A 22781-nucleotide genomic window follows, 5' to 3' on the forward strand; every position below is an offset into this window, starting at 1 on the left:
AACATTTCATATATTAAAAGTAGCTAAAATGAAAAAATATACCAAAGGTGATCCACAATATTGAGCTAAGTCAAGTTTTTTTTTAAAAAACCAATAAAATAAACCAAGAAAATATAACTAACCCATATTCAAAATTTCATGCAAGAATATATTACAGTGATACTACTGTATTGAAAATAAGCAGGTGGTACTATTTTGGTGGCAATAGAGTTATGGTGAAACGTTCCCAAAAGAGCCTTTTGATATAACAGAGTCTTTAGGCACAGTAGGCTATGAAAATAAACACCAGAAATCACTTTACATCTAGTCACCTTCAAAACATCTCCTACTACATATAACATTTCTCTTTTTTTCAGTAACCGTTTCAACAACCAAGCAGTAGTATATTCCATAACAGTGTCAGTGCTCTTCAAATATAAATTGCCATGTAGTAAAGTTGGGATGAATAAGCTGTTACCACTTCAGTCAACAGCGTGTATCTAAACTTTAAGAGTCTTGACTGAAAAGACAATAACTAAGAGAAGAACTGGTTACAGTCATTAAGACCAGAGCGTAGACACTATGCTTTACTCTGCTTTGAATCCCACCTTACTACTGCTAAAAATGTTTTCAGTACTACTATTTATCAGTACTACAATACTGATTATTTTAGAAAGCTTGTTTGTGTATGCATGGGTGTAAGCCTCAAGAAAGAATACCTGAATTTTAACGTTAAGTACTTTAAAAGCAACACAGGGTGTTTGGAAATTGCTTTGTTCATTGTCAAACTGCAACATTCACAAACTCTTAACTGTTCAATTTTTTTACCAACTCATTAAAGGGGTAACAAGCCCTTATGACAAACTTATAAAACAGTATAACTTTCACCCACATTTCCCAGATTCTTTTCTCTTCATTTCCCGAGGAGTGTAATTCCATTCCTTTGGAACCGTTTTCAGTAAACTTTCAGGAACTATTTGCTTGTGCTGGTACGTTCCATAGTTTTCTGTTGCCTCCCATGAATGCATCAAAGAAATTATCTGCTTCACGATACCCTTGACTGAATTAATCAAAGTCAACTTCAAGCATCTGATAACCTCTGGCTCCGACTCACCACAACTGGAAACTTCAGAAGGAAGAATTATTAAATATTCAGTAAGTGTAGTCATTTGTGTAAATCTGTTTCAGAAAGAAGCGTTTCAGAATTCTTATGGCAAGAAAAGCAACAACATTACGTTTCAGAACAACTTAGACCTATTGGTCTGCTAAAAATTAAAGAACAAGTATAAAGCAAAGCAATACACCATCTTGTACCATCTTAATACTGTACTAACAAAACTTACAATTTCATTTATTTCCTTCATCTTCATTTCTCCCTTAATATATTTATAAAAATTTAATTTAAGCTGACTGATGTCTTCCATTTTACATGGAATACATTTAATTACTTGTTAGACATCAATGAAGCAAATGGATATACCTATTTTTTTCTACTTTCTTGTCTTGATAGTAGTAATGAAGTTGTGTTTATTAGATACCCAAGCTGTTATCCTAGAGAACACCAAAGGAAGAAAAGATACTTTGGGAACAAAAATGCACACAAATAATAGTCATCAATAGAGACAGCATGTTATCAGAGATTGCATGTTAAAAATAGACCATCCTAAATACAGCTATTGACATTACAACAAGCATCAATCTTCTCCACATTCTTAGTACCACGGAGAATTGCAGTTCCTCCCTGGCCATGGAGCAGCAGTCTTCAGGTCCTTTCCTCATGCTTTTGCTTGTCTCTACTTTTTGCTGATCTAAGTTTATTTTCTTCTCTGCATGGCCTTTCTGGAAGTTTCCACGCAACATTTCTGTATTTTTCCTCCTCTTCTACTTTTTGCAATCCCATTTTTCTCTGAGGAATTCCTGAGCACTTTTAGCACTGCTGTTTTCTATTTCATGATATTCGTAATTCCACTTCCCCTCTTACATTCTCCCATTTTCTTCCTTTCTTTCCTTTTGAGCTTTCCTGCATTTTAGCCATCATTTGCAAGATCACCCTCCTAAACCTCACCTCTCTTTTCTGGTTGAACACTGCTTTTCCCTGGGGGCAGCACTACTTCCTACAATTGTGAGAGCAGCTTTCCCTCTCCATGGAAGATGAGGAGCCTCTCTGCCTGTTGACAGCAGAGTCTATATGTCCATCAGGCTATGTCTCCCTCAACAGGAATCCTTCCTTTTCTTTTTCCACTCTCCTTTAATTGTTTCTTACTTTTAAGTCATGGCAAAGGTCTGGAGCTATTAAATGGAGACAGACAAAGAACCTGTATTGGTAGAAAGCCACAGAAAATATCTCTTGCCAGTCTGCTGGTCAGACAGACTCCTGGTTGACCACACTGCTCTCTAACCTCTGCTTTCTTGAGAGTTTTCACCACTCCTACCATGACCTGATTGCTCAAAACACTTCAATTATACTACAATTTTGAAGTAAACTACCATCATTCCATCTGATTTATTACGGTAAAAATAAGATGCACCACATGTCTGAAAACTGACAAGGTTTAACATCGGATTTTAAATACTTATTAATAAATTAAATACCTGTCATATTGTATAAGCAATTCCACAACTGCTCTTTTTCCATGTAGGTCTCAAAAGCAATGCCAAGAGATTTGGGTGATAAAGTGCAGTAAGACAATACCGTGAAGATTGTTTCAACCAGAGTGGGCTGTTTGTTATTTATCTGTTCTAAGAGGGAACTTTTCTCATCACGATTCAATACTTCATTTCCTTCAAAATAAACATAAACATGGTTACAATAATTTCCAAGTAATTCGAGTTCTCAGTAATAGATAGCATTAATCAAAACAAACTGCAAACTGTCTCTGAATAGTATTTCAAACAATAATAATACTTACTGATACTGAAATCTGATCTTCCTCTGCATAATGACATTTGACTGTCTTCCTGAATTATATATAGCCATTGAAAAAAAGACTCAAGCATGTTTACAGACTACGGAATATGCCTGCTTAATTCAAAATGCATTCAGTATATAACTAAAATTTGATTATTTACTATATGTTAATCAGAAGTAAATTCTACTACTTCTGTAGAATCAGAGTCAAAAAGCTATTAGTGCTTAACTCCCCTTACCAATATATGTCACATGAAATAACACAGCTCTATTTAGTTATATAAAATAAAATAAAGTAGCAACTGCATAATCCTCAAAATGGGTTGGCTTTCTTTTTCAGTATAAGACAAAATTGCAAAGAAATCGGTTCTGCAAACTAAAATCTCAGCCCTGCTAAGATACAAATACGTGTGCTTTCAAAGACAACTACTGATTTTCATAGAGTGGAGTGGTAACAGCTTACACCACATGTATTTCTAAAAGCTTTTCATAATCATTATAAAACATTCTCACAGCTGAAAGATAATGAAGTGCTTAAACCTCTTTGAACCAATGCCACTCAGTGGCTTTGACTTGTGCTAATGTTAAAGACCTCAACTTCCCACTTATTTGTGGAATATGTTTTTGATGTTAACAATTGTAACAAATGACTGGAGACAGAACCAATCAAACACTTTTAATTTAAATTTCTAGTTTGCAAAACTGAAAGCTTCTGTAAAAATTACTTAAATAAAATTACACTTGAAAATGTCATTGTTTTATGCCAGTTTGGATGCCCCTATATCCTTAGCAACCTGTGCAGGAGAAAGATGGGAGAGACTAAATTTCCAGGCTGCGTTTTTCTAGTGCTTCAAACAGCCTTCAAAATCTACCACAGTGGAAAATTGCTGCTTTCCACTCATCTCTGAATGATTTGAGAATGCTGTAAAATTCAAAAGTTCCATTTTACTCTCCTCTGAATTCCTACAACCTAATTCACACATTATTGTAAACCATTCGGTCTGGGTAGTGTGGAACCTTAATGGAAACAACCCATAGGATGTAGAAAGCCGAGTGGTTTCATAACCAACAGGCTGTGGGGTTTTTTCCTCAAGGCAGAAGACAGATCAGCAATAAGTATTTTTTTTTCATCAGCTTTTTTGCTATGAGTTGAGTGAGATGGCGTATTTCGCTGAGACACCTTCCAATGCCAGACATTTCTGAGTGAAGAATCAAATGGATTCCACTAATTCACTCAGACCAGAGATGTGTTGTCTGATACGGCTATGACAAAGACAGGATCAAGGAAGCAGAAAAAGCAGTTCAAAAAGGAAAACCCAAAGGTATTCGAACTGTGAGATGAAAATTTGAATTGAACTTTGATTATATTACTATAAGTATTTTTTTTTTTACATTAATTTATCAAAATTCTAGGGAGGAGGGTTTGCTAAGATTTTAAGTACTACGTAAACTGTCTTTGCAGAACATGATGGGAAATTGCTTTGTTTAATGGGGTTTATGACTTGAAATTAAGCCTAAATTTGCTTTATGATCAAGCCACATGGGAAGTTTGAGTCACAACTTATTAATAACTTTTCAATCAACTTAGTGCTACCAATAAATTTAGATAAATGGAAAGAAGTATAAAGGAATTCTGTAGGGGTTATACATATATCTTCTTATAACTGCTGTATAATAGAAGTCTTCTGCTCTTAGCAGAGATCTTCAGGAGTCCACTGGGAAACCACTCTGAGGCTAACCATGATACGTCAGTTTTCATTGGCTTTGCCTTGTTATACCCTGAAGTAAATGTTGCTCTTGTTGTAAGAATACCTAACCCTTCAAAGCTCAAGGTGAAGCAAGTTTCCTGACTAATAAACTGTCACGGATTGTAGAATCATGGAATAGTTTCTGCTGGAAGGGACCTTAAAGCATAATGTCAGTTGGTTGATAGATTTAGCTAGTTGATCAGTATAGCTGGTTAAATATTATGAATTAGGAGTCTACAGAAAGATGTGTAGATTTCTTTTGCCTTAGAATTTTTCTCTAACGTTTATTAGCTCACCTGTCATAACATTAAATATTCATCTTAGTTTGAACTCCAATCCAGCTTCTTGTTAATCATCACATAAGAACAGTATTTATATGATAGGCATCATACTTATTGCCCGCTGATGCTTCCCTCTATATATTTTTCTTTTTTCACTCACTGCATTTGTATATCAAGAGCTAATCTGTGAAGGGAATCTAAAGCTCCTACATGTAGCTCAAAGGAGATGCTTGTTTTTCATTTTAGCGGGACATACATCCACACATAAATATGGCTATATACTTACCTTAAATACATGTTAAATGAAATCTGCTATTTGTTATTTCCATATAGCATAATGTTGCATATGCACCAAGGATACCAAAATATATAAAAATATTAATACCATTAATAAATATGTTTATAAGAAAATTATGTATCTAGTGAATAACAGCTATGCCCTAACCAGTCACAATGAATCATTCTTCCTGTGACAAAATAATGCACTTCACCTCTTGGGTTAGTACAATGTATTTTAAAAACATTTTCAAAGAGGCACACTCACAAGCATAATTTATCCTTATTTCTTTCCTACTGCTAGAAACACCTCCCAGTAACTTGCTGACATTATCACACTCATCCAGCTCTTATCTGCTACTGATTTAGCCATGAAATGAATCTTACTGAATTTTGAAAATCATCTGTTATTGACTCCAGACTTCTCCTTCCCATGTGAATTCTTCCAAGATAGACAAGCTATAAACAGTTATGCTGTCTTCTTTGACCAAAAGAGGTAGTCAAAATTCAAATTTATACATGCTGTTTCATTTAGGAAAAGGAACTGAAGATGAAGCAAGTTATTTCTGATACAGTTCTTTTATTTGCAAAGAAGATAAAACTTCTGCTTTCTTTATAGTTTAAACCAGAGCAGCTGATGAGGATATAAAGAACGCAAGAAGGATATATTTTATTTGTTTATAGAACCAAATCTTTCAGCAGGCACTCACATTACTTGCTTCTCACTATATTGTCAGTGCTTCTTCTGTCACTGGCTCTTTTTCTATTCTTTTTCTGTATCTGTTCTGGTAGATCATTTTACTTGTCTCTCATGGAGTTGCTCCTCTCCAATGAAATAATTCTCCAGTCAGTCTTGACAGCTAGAATCTATTGTAACTTTGAATATAACTTCATTTTGGCAGAAACTCTATTGTTCTAGGCTTTAATTCCAAAGAGAAATTTTATATCACATTACTTCTATCCTGAATGAAATGCAGATCTCAACCCTACCAATTTCAATTTAGTAAAACCCAAATAATAATATCCCCTGTATAAACTGTTGCCTGCGAATCCAATGAATCCTAAATTTGTGACAACTCAAAAGCTCAACACAAGACAAAAAGATTTTAACAAACTTTATATCACCTGCCCATAAATTATTAATGTATCAGCAAACTTCTTCTGTGCCGATATATTTCTACATCACCAATCACATAGTATTTTATTCTCACTCAACTCCCTTTAGAATTTTTTCTCCCTAAAAAATTTATTTTCAACTATCTGAGAAGAAGCTTCTATTAATGAATCTCTAGGTTAATGGCTTCTGTGAAATCTATCTTACCAGTGTTAAATAAAGTACTATCAGAAGACCTCCAGCACTGATGTTATGGGGTAGTATGCTGAAATTGTGGCGTTCTGATAGCCAAATTTTGATGTGGCAACATTGAATTTAGTCCTATGGCCGCATTACCTCCTTTGTATTACTGCATGTGTTGGGGTTGATACTGAACAGGTTACCCTCTTAAAATGTATTCAGTCTATAGCTCTGCAAGAAATTCCTACCAGAAATGACTAGGTCTTTGAAAAGCTGTCCATATGACCATATATCACAGTCATGGAGACAATAACAGGTACATCATCACAGAGACTATCTTCACACTTTGTCAAGAGAAGGTACGTGATTCTCAGCCGGGCTCTGCCCCACCACTGGAGGGGTTCAAGACCAGGCTGGAGGGGGCTTTGAGCAACCTGGTCTGGTGGGAGGTGTTGGAACTCGATGATCTTTAAGGTCCCTTCCAACTCTAACCATTCTATGATTCTATGATTCTACAGTCCAAATGCAAATTCCTATTTGATATTTCAGAAACTCCATAAAATCTGTTTACTGTTTTCTTCAGCTTATCACTGGAAAGTCACCAAAACGATTAAGGTCCCTTTTCTATTGATCTTCCAGCTAGAAGTACATCACGCCAGTAAATCTTTCTACCATTTTACCATGGTTAAGCAGGTACAGTATCCAGTAAGTTCACTGCTCAGATGGGTATTTTGAGGATATGCCATTTTAAAAATAATTTTCTAATCTTTTGTTGTTAGGGTGCCACGATACAGGTTTTTTTTATCCTGGAGAAGCTAAGAAAACTCTCAGGTGCTCTGGAGCCTGTACTCACAAGCCTCATCCTGCATGACCCACAAATATCTGGAGGAGAGCGCTATCTCTGCACAACTATATAAATTCCTCTAAGAGACTTCCTTGTGCTCCCTGTGTTGCACATTAACCCCCAAGCTTCATCAAAAAAACCTGCAAAGCTCTATTTCCCCAAAATTGCATGCGGCTGAACCACAGGACTAGCCCCGCTGCTGGTTTTTCCAGGTAGACTCTGCCTCAGGATTATTAAATCCAAGGAGTCATTCCAAGAAAGTACAAAAATAATGACCTTCAAGTACTTGAAATAAAAGTTTTGAATTGTTATACAGATTTAGCCAATGCCAGGATTTTAATGGAGATGGTAATTTATTTAAGGAATGTACATCTTATTTTGTAATAACTCACTACAGTCACTCAAAGTTAAAGTTTAGTCTGATTCCTAAGTGAGGTCCATTGGTAAAGTTACAACCTTTCACTGTTTTTTTACGGTAACTTACAAAAAATCAGTGCTATTCACCTTTAAATGCCTACAAGTTAATTAATTTGTTTTTATTCCATTAAAATTTAATTAATGCTTAAAATTCACCTCAAAATGCCATCTTATACTTAGTGGCAGTCAAAGAGCTGCTTCCAAGGGGCAAAGTATTGGAGTGGGGAGGAAAAAAATCTTTCCATTCTACAAGTATATTTTCAACTCATTTCTCTTGCCAGAAACAGGTTTATAAAAGCACAGTCATAGAAAACTCTTCATATCTTTTAGCATCTAGGGAGTTGGCTGATACTGCACCACAGTTTTATTCTCTCAGTGGAAGCCCCCCCTTCCCCACCCCGCTTATGTGTGCAAGGTAAATTATCTCTTTTTGAAGCAACTCGCATTTCTTTGGGTCCAATTTCAGATTTGCAGCCCTAAACTTATCACAGAATATTTGCAATTGTTACTATCAGTTCAAATTTCAAAGTTTTAGTGGGGACCAGGATATCATCTAGGTTTAACTGTACTGGCCACACAATACCCTCTCCCATTAGTCTCTCAAATATGCACTGTGCAAGCCAGAAACACAAAGCGAAACTGCCAATGGCCTTGCCCTGCTGTGAAAGCAGTTTTCTTCCAGTTTATCTCCACATCCCGGTATTCACTTTAAAGTTGTGCGTAGAAAATGAAATTAAATCTCTGTAACAACTGGAGCCTAATGTATTCATTGTAATGAATAAGGTGTTTTTTTTTTTTTTTTTTAAAGAAATACATTGCTGCTTCTATTGTACATCCTTAACTTGGTGCTACCATCTCTTCTTCTTAAAGAAAAGCCTCATGAGGCCCAAGGAACGATTGATGATACGTTGCTGACGATTTCTGAGTGACCTCTTCATTATCTGCTACCGGTAAGGGGTGAGGTGTCTGTTGACTGACGAGGTTCCCTTTGGTATTAATCCTGTGTTGGGCCAGTGTAATTCAATAACACATAATAAAGCTTTTTGCTTTATTATGCAAGGAATAACTCCTGGTTCCTGGGCATAAAGACTCTCAAACAAGAAGTCAGGGATTGTTCTGCTGGCATCCTGTGCATTTACAGCAACTCTGGCAGAAATTCTTAAGAATTCACTTGCACCCTTCTCATTTTCATAACAGCATCTGCTGGATCCAATAACTCATATTATGCAAGCACCACTTCTTTATTCCTCTATTATTTGTTGCTTGTCAAAATCTGCCATTTCTGTTTCATATCCATGGGTGATAAAGAAATCCTGGTAAAAAATTCCACCAAGAAAATTGCAAACCAGTTTGTTTTCTCTGAAAATTAACACAGCACCAGTCACCTTTATTGTTTCTCTCCACAAAGGCACAGCAAAGGCTCTGGACCCTCCACTCATTCAAGAATGTGTCTTAGAAGAAATTTTCTGAATGCTGGATCTACAGAAAACAACTCTGGGATTATATTACACTGTAATTAACTGTAATTCAACAAACCTAGCTTGTTTAGACTTGTAGTTTCAGTTACAGAGGTCCAATATGCAAATGCAATTTTTCAACTATTTTTTCAAAAGTACCTTTTACCCAGTGGCCATACTCATTGGAGACAAATAAGTTGTTCAGTTTTGGGTATCCTGATTTATTGTCTTCAGTATTTTTGATGTGCCAACTTATATTTGAGGAGCATTTTACTTTTTGTGTACATTTTATATCATATCATATTGCATAAAAAAATGATAGAAGTCCAAATCTTGTCACCTCTCTGTCCCTGCTCATACATGGAGTTTCAACAAATACGATAACCTTCTTATAATATTTAGCAATGCTGAACCATCCTACATGTTTTCCCCCAAAATACTCTCTGCTGAGGCAACTTTGCCAATCCCAACAGCACTGCCTACTATGATGGGAGATATTAATTATTTCTGACCCTCACCGTGGTGCAACCATGTGAGAGCAATTAAATTAAATTGTGTGATGCCTACTGTAAGTACCCCCAAGTATTGCTACTATACAAAAACGTGTTACCGTTACCTAAAACCTCCTACATATGAGCACCTCTTTACACAGAATCTTTGCCTTCTGGCCTGGTTTTTGCAGGGAAAGGGAAAGACTGAGTGTAAAATAAAGTAAAATCTGAGAAGGCTTTTCCTATTCAAAACATTCTTATGATCTAGTAAATACCAGGGGGTTTCATGATCATTAGGGCAAATCACTCAAAAGCTATGGTATACTTAGCTTTTTATCGTTTTCATGCATAATATTACACACTGCAAAATTTTACTATTGATGAGTACATAATTCTGTAAGCCTTTTATCCTACTAAACAGAAGAATCCAAACCTGTCATTTCTAGTACTAAGGTATATCTTATTAGTCCAGCTTTCCTTGTACTAATACATAACTGCTCGCATTAAAAAAATTTAGATTTTTTAAATCAGAAAGCCACTGCGTAGGAGACGGAATAAAGAATACAATCATTTTATCATTAGATAATTAACCTTATTGAAATTAATTTAGAAGATATGGATCATCGCAGGTTTCAACTTCATCTAAACTGAAAGTTTATTCGTACCAATATTGTAATAACATTAACAAAGTCTGTGTAAATAGCACATTTTCTAATTCAAGGCAGCATACATTTCCCTGAAGCCCAAGAGGTTGGTCAGTCAATAGATTAATACATTCTGTCACTCAGTACCTGTGATAATTTAAGCAGCTAGTGAAATTCAGTACTGGGTAACACCCGGGTAAGAATGCGACCCTGATCAAACATTTGTCAGTCTTTGTAAAGGATGAGAGGTCTGTGGATGAGCAAGTGGATGCCGTGCAGCTCACAGTGCCAGGCGTGACAGGAATGGAAGCAATGTTGTACCCTTGACAAATGCCAGACCGTTGTAAAGTGACAGAACTAAACGATGTTATATCTAATATTATGTGGCCCAATCCAGCCCAAGCCACGACAACCTAATAGTTTTTTTCATAAGTAGGGAGAATTATTTTGCTGAAGAAAGATAGAAACTGAGATTCTCATTTGCTACTACTGCAAAATTTTGTCAAACGAGATTATACCATTAGCTTTTCAACAATCTGGTCATTTGATCTGAAAGCTATTAAAAGCAAAGATGTGATAAAGTTTGTTCCTTCAAACACAGTATTAGCAGAATGAAAAGAAAACCTCGTAGAACCATTATTTGTTATATTTTTGTAATGGCATTAATGAGAGAATTAACATGAGGAAGCACATAAATGTCCACATAAATGCATACAGTGACAAACATAAAATAACTTAAACAAAAACTCTATGAAGCTTTTCACTGTTGAAACATAATTTTAAAAGTGATCTTTCAGATGACTGATCCACACTTTTAAAATATCTGTGTAAAGCAGTTGTGGTATCAAAGCTCTGTTGAGTTCAAATTCATTTTACTCCTTCACATTTAAAATAGCAACCTGTTTTATCAAATTGTAGTCTGTTTTGAAACTATGAATACTCAGATTGACTGCAAAACATTCTCATTAAAAAGCGATGACTTTTTCTTTCTTTTTTCCCATTCAAGAAGTGTCCTACTGATGACTGAATGGCTACTGATACCCTCAAAAATAGTTGTCAGCCTTCCTTCAGTATTTAACTAGTTAAAAATGAATTTGTGTTTCTCACTGATGGTCTTATAAGGATTGACAGTATAAATACTTACTTGAACTCCTCAGTAAAATTTTCACTAAGAGACAATCATGATGTAGCAATGTTTCCAAAAGCAAGTTCAAATTGCAGCACGGCTGGGATAAGAGCAGTTTCAGCTGACCCTGGGCTGCCATTTCTCTGGCTGACGGAGTCCTTTCAAAATGTAAGATAAAAAAACGTAGTTAATTTATCTATGAAATTAATATCCTTAAAGTGCAGATGTAATGCTAACTCCCTTAAATGTCAATTCCTCCCAGATTACTCTGAAAACGCTTTCATGCTTGCTTACTTTAAGGCAGCTCAGGGAAGGAATTACATTTAATCTCAACTAGCTAAAAGCAAATTAACATTTGGTAGTCTGCCAAAGTTATAACTGATACAAAGCAACCTCACTTATCTCTTTCATGGAACCATGTTTGCCTTGTTCTACCAGGCAAAAAGGATTTCTTTTTTTTTTTGGTGCTTGAATAAATTTAAGGCTATTATTCTTTAGTTCACTATTACATTAATTGTTTAGTAAGAGCTCTGAAGTATGCTGGATAAAGTATATGAAGCTCTTAATTAAAAAACAGAGAGAAAGCTCAAAGGGGCTGCAAGATTCCATATTAAGTTGACCAATTCTTACACATTTTGAAAAATCCACATGGAACATTAGACTGGTTGGGTAACTGCTTCGCCAGCAGGGAAAAGTGAGAAAGCCCAGCACAAATTCATTGGCTTCTAATGGGGTTTCTGTTTGTGGTTTCCATGTTCTGCAAAAGTTTAGGTTTCCAAACAAAAATAATCCAGGGGTTCCTCTGAACTCAGCCAATGACCCAACACCAACCTCTGAACTCAGGTTGGAGCAATTAAATTAAAATAAAAAGCAAAAAACCAAACAACTCGACCCATTGTATTTACTATTTTCTTCTTCTTGAAACATTTTTTAAAAGAATTTCTCAAAATTGGGTTGTGGGTAACTTTTTTTCCTTGAAAGCTTAATTTTTCATTATTTTTAAGGATTTAAAATTAAATTTCAACAAGTGTTTTGCCATTGTATTTATTCATTTTGGCTATGAGTTTATACAACAATAGCTGCAAACACTGAAAGTTTATGCACTGCATATGTAAACTTCTGTGCACATAAATTTCATATGCACCAGTGTAAAAACTACATATGCACTGACGTGTTAACTATGCAGGCATAAACATTATCTGCCAGTACACACACAACACCTTCAGCATCAGTTAAAGCCGCCTTCATCAGGAGCTACATTTTCCTGTCAGACTAGAGAAGGATTTATCTGCCTCTGCACGTATATTTATGTGCCAGTTACACACAATGTCAGCATGAAAAAAACAGAGATGACTGCACAAAAACACACAAAAAAATATACCTACTACCCAGCTACAATGCCAGGAAATGGGACACTCCTCTAGCTTAGTCCCTCACACGTACGTATGTTTCCATTTCCAGAAAAGCAGTGTGCCACGTATTTTGCAGGGCAACCTCTATGTAACCCAAGGAAACCAAGCTTCCGTGACCCCGTTTCCCAGCAGGACCTTTACATCACACTGTTATGTCAAAACTTCTCAGTTAAAACTGTAGCAGTTCTTTTAGTAAAGGAGGATTTTATACATCTCAGCCTTTGGGGTTTTAACAGTAAAGCTAATACCTATGAGTTGATAAGCAATGTGGGTGCCGTGAAAGCTTATGTACAGTTTTTGTGACATTTCATCTGGTTCATTATATAAAATCATTGATAATGCAGCACTGGCTCAACAATTATATTTTTGCATGTAAGCACATACTGGATTCTAATAATATTTATCAAAAATATATACACATAAACATTTAAATGTTGATAGAACTTGCAACCAAAATAATTTTTCCATATTTGAAACACATACTGCATTCAAACTTTCAGCATTAGGGCTTTGCATTCTTAATAATATTATCTTAATTTCTGTATGTTCAAGATTAGTTATATATATATATAAACTCTAACACATGTTAAGAACTAATTAGTAGTTATTAATTAAAGTTTAAATTAAAACAATTGCTATATGCACACTAGAATTAGTGCTGTGGCTGGAAGCAAACTCAACACTTCACTAATTCAGTTAAAATACACAGGCCAGTTTCATTTTATTTCTCCCTTGAATGCCACATTATCATATCTAATAAGGTCACTCATTGCCTTCAAACTATGAGAAAAGGGACAAGTTTGGTCAATTAGATTTATGAAGGATAATATTTTAAGTAACTTTGGAAATAAATGCCATTTTTAGAATATTTGAGTTGAAATAAAACTTGTCTGTCATTGACCAGATGGGAAGTTATCATGTTGTAATATACACCAGTTCTTGGCTCTTTCAGCCTCTTGCAAATTGAAATGTACAATGGTGTGACTCACTTGGAGGAAAAATAAAATATAGCAGACATTCCCTACAGCCATGGAGCTAGCACCAATAAATGCACTGAGAAGTTTTGCAACGTGCATATGGAGAGGCATATGTTCTCCCATCCCCGTCGCTCAGTACTAGTGAAAATAAGACTAGCCTCATAAAAAGTGACAAAAGGTGAAGTACATATAAATATCACACATATAAATGTTCAGTTTTGTACAGTAAAAGAAAAAAAAACAGAACTCTGAGCTGAAAATCGTATGATTCAAAGCCCCAAATGATGCAAAGAGTGAATCACAATTACCACTAAAGGAACTGTAATATAAATTATCAGTAATTATTTAGTTTGATAACCAACTATGTTATTTTGGTTAGTATCCAAGATAGAAAAAAAAAACCCTCAAATGATAAGTTCAAGATTTTATAAGGCAAATAAACATTAACACTAATTCATGTTAACAACATTAATAAAGATGCTGAAGTCAAATAGATAAAGCAGACTGCAGCTATTTTTAGGCATGAAAAATTATGCACTAAATCTAGTTAAACAGTGAAATTGTAAATTGAAAAGAAAGCAAAACTTTCTCTTGAAACATCAAGCTTGGGAAGAGTAAATATTTAATAGGTACATTTCTGTCAAATTAGAGTCTTCAGTTAAAAATTAGGTGGGCACAGCTGGGAGGTGCAGAATGGCCTGAGCTTCTAGTATTGTTATGGGCAGTGAATATACATTTGTATTAGATGTAAGAAGTAAAACCATAAAACAATTCAGGAAGAATTAGGAAGCTCTAAAACACAGGCTTTGGCAATACTTAAACATAATATGTCTTCTTAATACTATAAATGCAGTTATTTCAAGAAAGAAAAGCTTCCGTGACATAAATATACAGTGCAAAACTGGTAACAACATTATAACACTTCAGGATATGTCCCTCAAATTATTTCATTACATACAGGGTCATTCACTTTTTTTTTTCTGAGCAGCTGAAAATTATGGTGCTAAAAGAAAACATTAAATATTTTACCAACATACTTCACTCATTATCACCAGGACAGCACACATGGCTGTATATAAATGGACTGTACTCAGGTACACAAACTATATCTTCAAAAGAGAGATGTGCTCTCTTTTGGACTACTCATTTTCCCATTTGGTGGTCTAGAAAATGTACATTTTCCCACCTTTCACCCAGGAAAAATAAGTAAATTCTGGATAACTCTGGAATAGCTTTCTGCTATTTATTCAAGACAAATTGGTCCTACATAGAATCTGTAAAATCCTAATTCCACCTCAAAAAAAGAGAATTATGTCAGACTGAAACAGTACCACCATTTGCTTTACGTTCTTTTATGCAGCAGAGGGTACTCGCTTGTGAAGTCATCTTCCAAAACTCATAATTCACAGTATTTTGAGTACTGTCCTTGGTTTACGGCATCAAAAAGTTTATCATCTTCTCTACAATGTATCGTTAATGAAGCATAAATTTTCCCAGAAATAGAGTAGATCCCTTTTTAAGTGCTCATGCAGTCATTCCCTCTCCTCTGTCCCCCCCTTCTCCTCTCCTCTCTCTCCACCCATCTGTAACTTATAAAGCCACCCACAAATTTCATTGCAGCTCAATTGGTAAAAACACATGATCTCCCAAGCTTTAGAAAAATTTAAAATTACTATTTCAAGCAGGGAAAAGGACACCTCCTGAATTCAACAGTTATTCACTCTGGCATTGGGTGAGCCAACCACACAACGTTTACTCCCTCACAGCATCTATGGCCTCTGCAATATCAGCAGGTACCATAGGCACCAGGGAAGTAGGTAACAGAACTGCTGACGTCGTTAGGCTATGGAGAGAAATCAGCATATTTTGTGTAGAATGGGGCAAAATCAGCCGGAAGATATTGTGATGTACAAGGTACAAGACACTGCATGTACAAGGCAAGAGGTAATAAACCCACAGCACATTGATCTTCAATAGGTCGCCGTAGGTCACCACTCGTAGGATAACATATTCCTCCGAAACAGAAAAATACTTTCTCAGAAAACACAATAGCAACTCACAAAAGCAGCTTTTCATGAGGATGGAGAGGGAAAATCTCTCAGGAAATAACTTTTGAAGAGGAGGAGGAGGTGAAGGGGTTAGGAGAGGATCTACACTGGTGTGGGAGTGCTTCAGGTTCAAAATTAGAAAGGGAATGACAGCACAGCTGGTAGCATATGTCTCATATGTAACTTGTCATTATATGCAGTGACACAGAAAAAGAAATTAAGCTTTTGCCTCTAATCATGCAGTAATCTCCCAAAAAAATCAACTATGATCAAGCAGCATATTTTTCAATGATCTATTTATATATAAAACCTTTTTTTAACCAGCAATCATAAACATTCTTTATCTCCCCTTTAATTACAGTCTTTCGAAAGAGCAACTGTGCTGAACTACATTGTTGTCAAGAGCTATATACTCTTTAATTAAAGCAAGAAAACCTTACAGATAATTCAAATATCAAACATAATGAATATACTAACAAAAGGCTACACAGTGCATTGCTTCCAGCTTGACCTTTCTTACAGACTCTTAAAGTGAAAAGATTAGGGAAATCTGCAATGAATTGAAAAAAACTGGTTTCTATTGTTTTTCAATGAGAATATTAATTAGTCATTTATTCAGATATACTCTTTTCAAAGTGTTGTAACAGTATTTGATTAATATTGACTACCTGGTGATTATTGTACAACAATTAACTTTTGATACTCACTTCTGTAAGGAAGAACGGGGTGATGGTATGCAAAATAACCAGTGCAATGGATGATAAGAGACTTTTGAAAAATCTTGAGGAAGATGTTCATCAGAATTGTTCAGAAATGTCCTGGAAAAAACACAAATACTTTTGAATTAAATGGAGGACTGAAAATCCCTTTGGATCATTAGTACTAAATATATATAAATAGAAGACACAAAATCCCTTAAGATAAATAGTACTAATATATGCACGCATACAGATAATTGCAAATTTATTAATCTTATATACTGTTAAAAATGTCATCCTATATCTTATTTACTATCATTCTTTGAAACTTGGTACTAGCACTGTTAGTACTGTTACAGCAGTTTTCTTCTTATTTTTACTCCTATACAGCATGTTTTCAAAGTATGTTTGAAAATGCACTGAATAAGTAAATTGCTCTTCCTATAGCTATTGATTCCTATAGCTGTTTTCTTTCTGCATAATACATGCATCATATTAACAATACTTTTATCATAATCATAAATAAAATATCTTTTGAAATGATGATGGTTCCTTTTTTGGACAACATGCAAGTACTTGTAGACTTTGGATTAAACTGGACAAAAATTTGACCCAGAGGCTTTGGACCTTCACTGGCTTGTGAGAAATAGAATACTGGTTGGAAAAAAACGCTGTTTCCAAATATAAGGACTAAATATTCAAATATAAAATTAGGCAAGCTACTTTTGTGTCACTTCTGCTTTACGTCTCTTACCCAAAGGATGTGAGAGGCAAAAATCAGTTGTGTCCAATCCACTGATACTAAAAATTAACTATTTTTATTAATTATTGATATTATATGATTATAAAAATATAAGAACAGAATTACATAATTTAATATTTGTCTTTAATTATTATTTAACAATAAATAACAATAAATGTGTAAGTATTTGTACAATTCTGTAGCAACCACTAGGCTGCAGAAATCTGTGTAAGGAATAGATGACCCTTGGTCTCTTCCATTTTTGCTCTCATTTACACTGAACACAACCCAACATATAGGATATTGTCTGTTACATCCATCCTCCACTAACCATCATCAATTATCACTTCTTTTGCACCTTACTTTTCAGCTTACTTGGCTGTGAATTTTTCATCTTAACTTTCCCTGTCTGAAGCTTCTTTCTTTATGTATCATGGCTGGGATTTTCTAAGCTGTATAAAGAAGGTAACTACCTTTTAAAAACACCACTTCTACAGAACTCATTTATGGCATATTTGCTTTCCTTTCTGGGGTGATTCAGTGTCATCACCACTTCTGAGTCAGTACTCTTTCTATTGCAGTAAGAGTAGAAGGACATTTAAAAATACATCCAGAAAAGACATGACAACGTTCTCAGGACAAGATAATTTTTTTACAAGACATAAGAGAAGCTGCTGCCACGACATGGAAACAGCGAGAGTGGATATAGACACTTGAAACTGGAGATGGAACAGAAACCCATTGGAATACAGACTTCAGGAACTCCTAACCTAAAAGGTAAAATCTCCTTTCTTCTAGGGTGCTTTGTTACTTACGATATAAATAGTATTTGTGTTTTGTCATTCGATTATTTAAAATTAATTTTTAACTCTTTTTCACATCTGCATATAAGTAATTTAGAGTAAGTAATTAAGTAATAATAATAAGTGTATCTACTTGTCTATAAGGTCACTGTCTGCCAGTAAGACCCCAGCTGAAAGAGAAAGAGAATGACACTTGTTCAAAAAGGTAGACAGGTGTACAGCTTCTGAACTTCTCCAAAAGGTACGGTGGGTTTTTCTGGAAATTAATTCTACTGATCAAATGAAATTAGCAGGAAGGATTTACTACAGACTTTGACATGATCTTAAGTAAGCAATATCTGAGCAGAAAGAACAAGCACATTGTGAATTTGTGCTTTTTATGAATTCATGAAAACCGGAAGATTAAAAATAAAGCTGAGATTGTAATATAGATACAGGGAGAATTTAAACTATAAAATAATTATTTTCAAGATAGTAATTTCAAAACTGTGAGAAAAATAAAGAAAAAAATCTGTCTCATACTCTGAAATATTTTTCTTCATACAGCAAAGCATCGTAGATACAGTTTGTGTAGTAACCTAATAAAAAAAGACCACATCCTGTCTACTGATAGTGCATGAACTATTTGAGGGAGTTCTGGACTAAAGTAGCTTGTTAAATGTGGTTTCTTACCTGTCTCCTAAGGACAAGAACAGTGCAGACTTTTGGACTCTGAGGCTTACAACAAAATATCTACAGAAGTTTTTAAACTGAGATGGGGGTAGCCTGAGGGCTTTAAAGATTGTTTAAATATTAGAATAACTTCAAATACTATAAAAAAAATCAAGTGTGTAATGATAATATGAAAATTCTGGTGCCAGCACTTCTGACTGTCCACTGCTGGCTATGTAATTCCTGCCAGGAAAACCCAACTCTGTGCCAGACAGTTTAATTCAACTACTCTTCTGACAGAAGTATAATAAATAGCTAGTAGGAAATTTGTTTTGACGAAAAGTTATGTTAAAGCGGCTGCCTATAGTCTCAAAGCAGTGGATAGCATCTGTGGAAGTATTTAATACCACAGCAAGATTCCAAGTTACAGTAGTTTTGTTCTTTAGTGGAGTATGACAAGGTGAGAATTGATCTTGTAAGCCTCGGTGCAGGTGTGAAAAAATGAGATGCCAAGAAGACGCATCCTAATGGTATTTCCTTGTAGACTTCAAAGGATTTAGCTCTGCGTAAGGAATAAACATGACTAAAAAGCAACTTCATGAACTGTAACTCTTATATATTAAAATTAAGAGAAATATTTCCAATCTTTAAAATTGAATCTATTGAATTGGTCTAGAGAACATGTCATATGAGGAGAGGCTGAGGGAACTGGGCATGTTTAGTTTGGAGAAGAGGAGGCTGAGGGGAGACCTCATTGCCCTCTACAACTACCTGAAAGGAAACTGTAGAGAGGCGGGTGTTGGCCTCTTCTCCCAAGGGAATAATGACAGGACCAGAGGAAACGGTCTGAAGTTGGGGCAGGGGAGGTTTAGATTAGATATTAGGAAGAATTACTTTACTGAGAGGGTGGTCAGGCACCGGAACAGCCTGCCCAGGGAGGTGGTGGAGTCGCCATCCCTGGAGGTATTTAAGAAACGTGTAGACATGGCACTTCAGGGCATGCTCTAGTGCCCGAGACTGTTGGTTTGTGTCTGTTTGTGGGTGGGTGTGGGTATTTGTTTCGTGTGGTTTTTGGTTTTGTTTTGGTTTTGGTGTTTGTTTTTTTGTTGTTTGGTTGGTTGGTTTGTTGGCTTTTTTGGGGTTTTTTTTGGTTTCTTTTTTTTTTTTTTTTTTTTTGTGGTTGGACTCAATGATCTCAAAGGTCTCTTCCAACCAAGAAGATTCTGTGATTCTGTGATTCTGTGATTCTGTGAATTACAGATATTTATATCCAATAGACAGCAATTTTACCAACAGAATCTCTAAACTCTTCTCTCGGCACTCAAGTCATTCACCTGATTTCTCATTGAGAGAGTAAGACATAATTCATAGTATGAAATCATAAAAAGGATTTCTTTCTCTTTAGGATCTTCCCTGACAGAAAGATTGTCGTCTCCTATTCAGTACAAAATACTAAAGAATGTAGAAAAAGGAAAGAATGGATCTGCCCTAACTCGAGAAACCCTCATCCTGGTGCAGAAGACAGTCTCTCCTTTGAAGTCATAATTGGGTCTGTTGTACTGCACATTGCCAGCCTGCTTCTCCTGGATAATTTAATTCTTTTAAAAAATAGTGAATGAAGGACATCACTGGATTTTCCTAGGAAACCCACAAGCAGCACTAAAACTGTCAGATCCACCATACAAACCCCAGCTACTTCACATGAGTAACTGACAACAACATTGACTGTGATGACTGAAAATTGTGAGGGATCAAAACCCTCTTTTTTTTTTTTCAGAGGTTTGGGTCATCAGCAAGAAAACAGCAAGGCCTGGTAGTTCTGGGGAGCACATTCTGGAGACTGCTGTTGTTCAACAGCTTCCTCAACAACCTGGACAAAAGCGGGCAGACAGAACACACATTTAGGACACTCGCAGGTGACACTAAATGGGGGAAGCTGGTGCAGGAGTTAACACAACATACAGCAGAGTGCCATGCCATGGATGACTGGGCCAATGGAAACTCACAAAGTCCACTGAGGTTAAGTGCAACTTTTTGCTCCAGTGACAGAATTATACTAACCTAGGCCGGGAGCTGATGGTCTGAGTACCAGCCTGACCCAAGCCCCAAGCCTGCGGTTTTATAGCCAGAAGGGTGTTGAATATGAGGCAACGGTGTATTCTCACTAGAAACCACCAAACCACACACTGGGCTGCATTAGGAGGAGCCTGGCAAGCAAACTGAAGAGAGTGACTCGCTTCATCTGCTTGGCAACAGTCCAGTCTTACCTAGAATGTTTTGTCCAGGTGTTGGGCCTACAACTCAAGGAGGATGTTAGGAAACTGGAATGGACTAGACAGCATCATCTGTGATGAGGTTTGAGGGATCTAGGGTCTTTTACTCTGGTGAAGAGGTGGCTAAAGGGTTGGATTCCCTAATGGCAAAACCCACCGAAAGAGTCATGACAAAGACAACACTAACAAGCTTTTCTCAGTGGGGGCTGGTGTGACACAGCAAGGCAAGGTCAGCAGCTTTGAAGGCTCACTCTAGACATTAAGCAATGCTTTGCACCAAGGTAGTGCAGTCATGGAACAGGTTTCCTGGAGAGGTTGCGAAATCTCTCAGCAGTTGATCTGCTGAAGGGTAGAGAGGCTTTGCAGAGGGATCTAGACAGGCTGGCTGGATTGGCTGAGACCAACGGGATGAGGTTCAATAAGGCCAAGTGCTGGGTCCTGCACTTGGGTCACAACAACCCCCTGCAGCGCTACAGGCTGGGGGCAGAGTGGCTGGAGCTGCCCGGCAGAAAAGGACCTGGGGGTGTTGGTCGACTGTGGGCTGAACGTGAGCCAGCAGTGTGCCCAGGTGGCCAAGAAGGCCAACGGCATCCTGGACTGTATCAAGAACAGTGTGGTGAGTAGGACCCGAGAGGTGATCGTCCCCCTGTACTCGGCACTGGTGAGACCCCACCTCGAGTACTGTGTCCAGTTTTGGGCCCCCTACCACAGGAAAGACATTGAGGTGCTGAAGCAGGTCCAGAGAAGGGCAACGAAGCTGGTGAGGGGTCTGGAGCACAAGTCTTACGAGGAGCGGCTGAGGGAGCTGGGGTTGTTCAGTCTGGGGAAGAGGAGACTGAGGGGAGACCTCGCTCTCTACAACTCCCTGAAAGGAGGCTGTAGAGAGGCGGGGGTCGGTCTCTTCTCCCAAGTTACAGATGATAGGACAAGGAGTAATGGCCTCAAGTTACGCCAGGGGAAATTCAGGTTAGATATTAGGAAATATTTCTTTACTGAAAGGGTTGTCAGGCATTGGAATGGGCTGCCCAGGGAGGTGGTTGAGGCACCATCCCTGGAGGTATTCAAGAGAGGAGTTGACATGGTGCTCGGGGATATGGATTAGTGTTGGGTGGTGTGGTGGTGTGTGTGTGGGTTGTGTGTGGTGTGGTGTGTGTGTGTGGTGGTTTTTTTGTTTTGGTTTTTTTTTTTTTTTTTGTGTTGGTGGTGTTGGTTTTTTTTTTTTCATTGGTTGGACTAGATGATCTTAAAGGGTCCCTTCCAACCTAGGTGATTCTGTGATTCTGTGATTCTGTGATCTCAGTTCCTGGAGGTTCGCATGGGTCTGTTAACACAGTCATGTCCGACGGCTCTTGGTGATGGTCCTACTTCGAGTAGGAGGTCGGACTAGATGACCTCCAGCCGCCCTTTCCAACCGACATTTCCACTATGCTAAAGTTACTTCAGGGAAGCCAGCGAAGGGTGGAGGAATATATAGCACAGATAAATGAGTATTAAAGACCAATGACCCAAGATTCATAGGTGAATTTAGGACTGGGTCTAGGTAGCCTTGTCATAAAGAAAAGAAAGTCTAAGTGACAGCAGAAAGCACAACATTTCATCACAAAATTAGGAAGGAGAAAGCATACACCAGAATCACTTTATTTGAAGTTAAGGATATTATTAATTTTTCAGCACCCCTACTATTTTGTTGCATTTCAATAACATAATAAAGA

At 36.7% G+C, this 22781-nt stretch overlaps 1 protein-coding gene across 1 annotated transcript in view; it reads right to left on the minus strand.

Moving 5' to 3' along the window:
* Positions 1-22781, minus strand: part of KIAA0825 (KIAA0825 ortholog) — a 216580-nt gene that overhangs the window by 128211 nt on the left and 65588 nt on the right. The window contains exons 11-14 of the mRNA XM_074166415.1: positions 16610-16720; positions 11484-11623; positions 2572-2760; positions 872-1105 (exon numbers count right to left, since the gene is read on the minus strand). Of these exons, the coding sequence (XP_074022516.1) occupies positions 872-1105; positions 2572-2760; positions 11484-11623; positions 16610-16720 (674 nt within the window). The remainder of the gene's footprint in view (positions 1-871; positions 1106-2571; positions 2761-11483; positions 11624-16609; positions 16721-22781) is intronic.

This window comes from Numenius arquata, chromosome Z (assembly GCF_964106895.1).
Source record: "Numenius arquata chromosome Z, bNumArq3.hap1.1, whole genome shotgun sequence".
NCBI lineage: Eukaryota > Metazoa > Chordata > Aves > Charadriiformes > Scolopacidae > Numenius > Numenius arquata.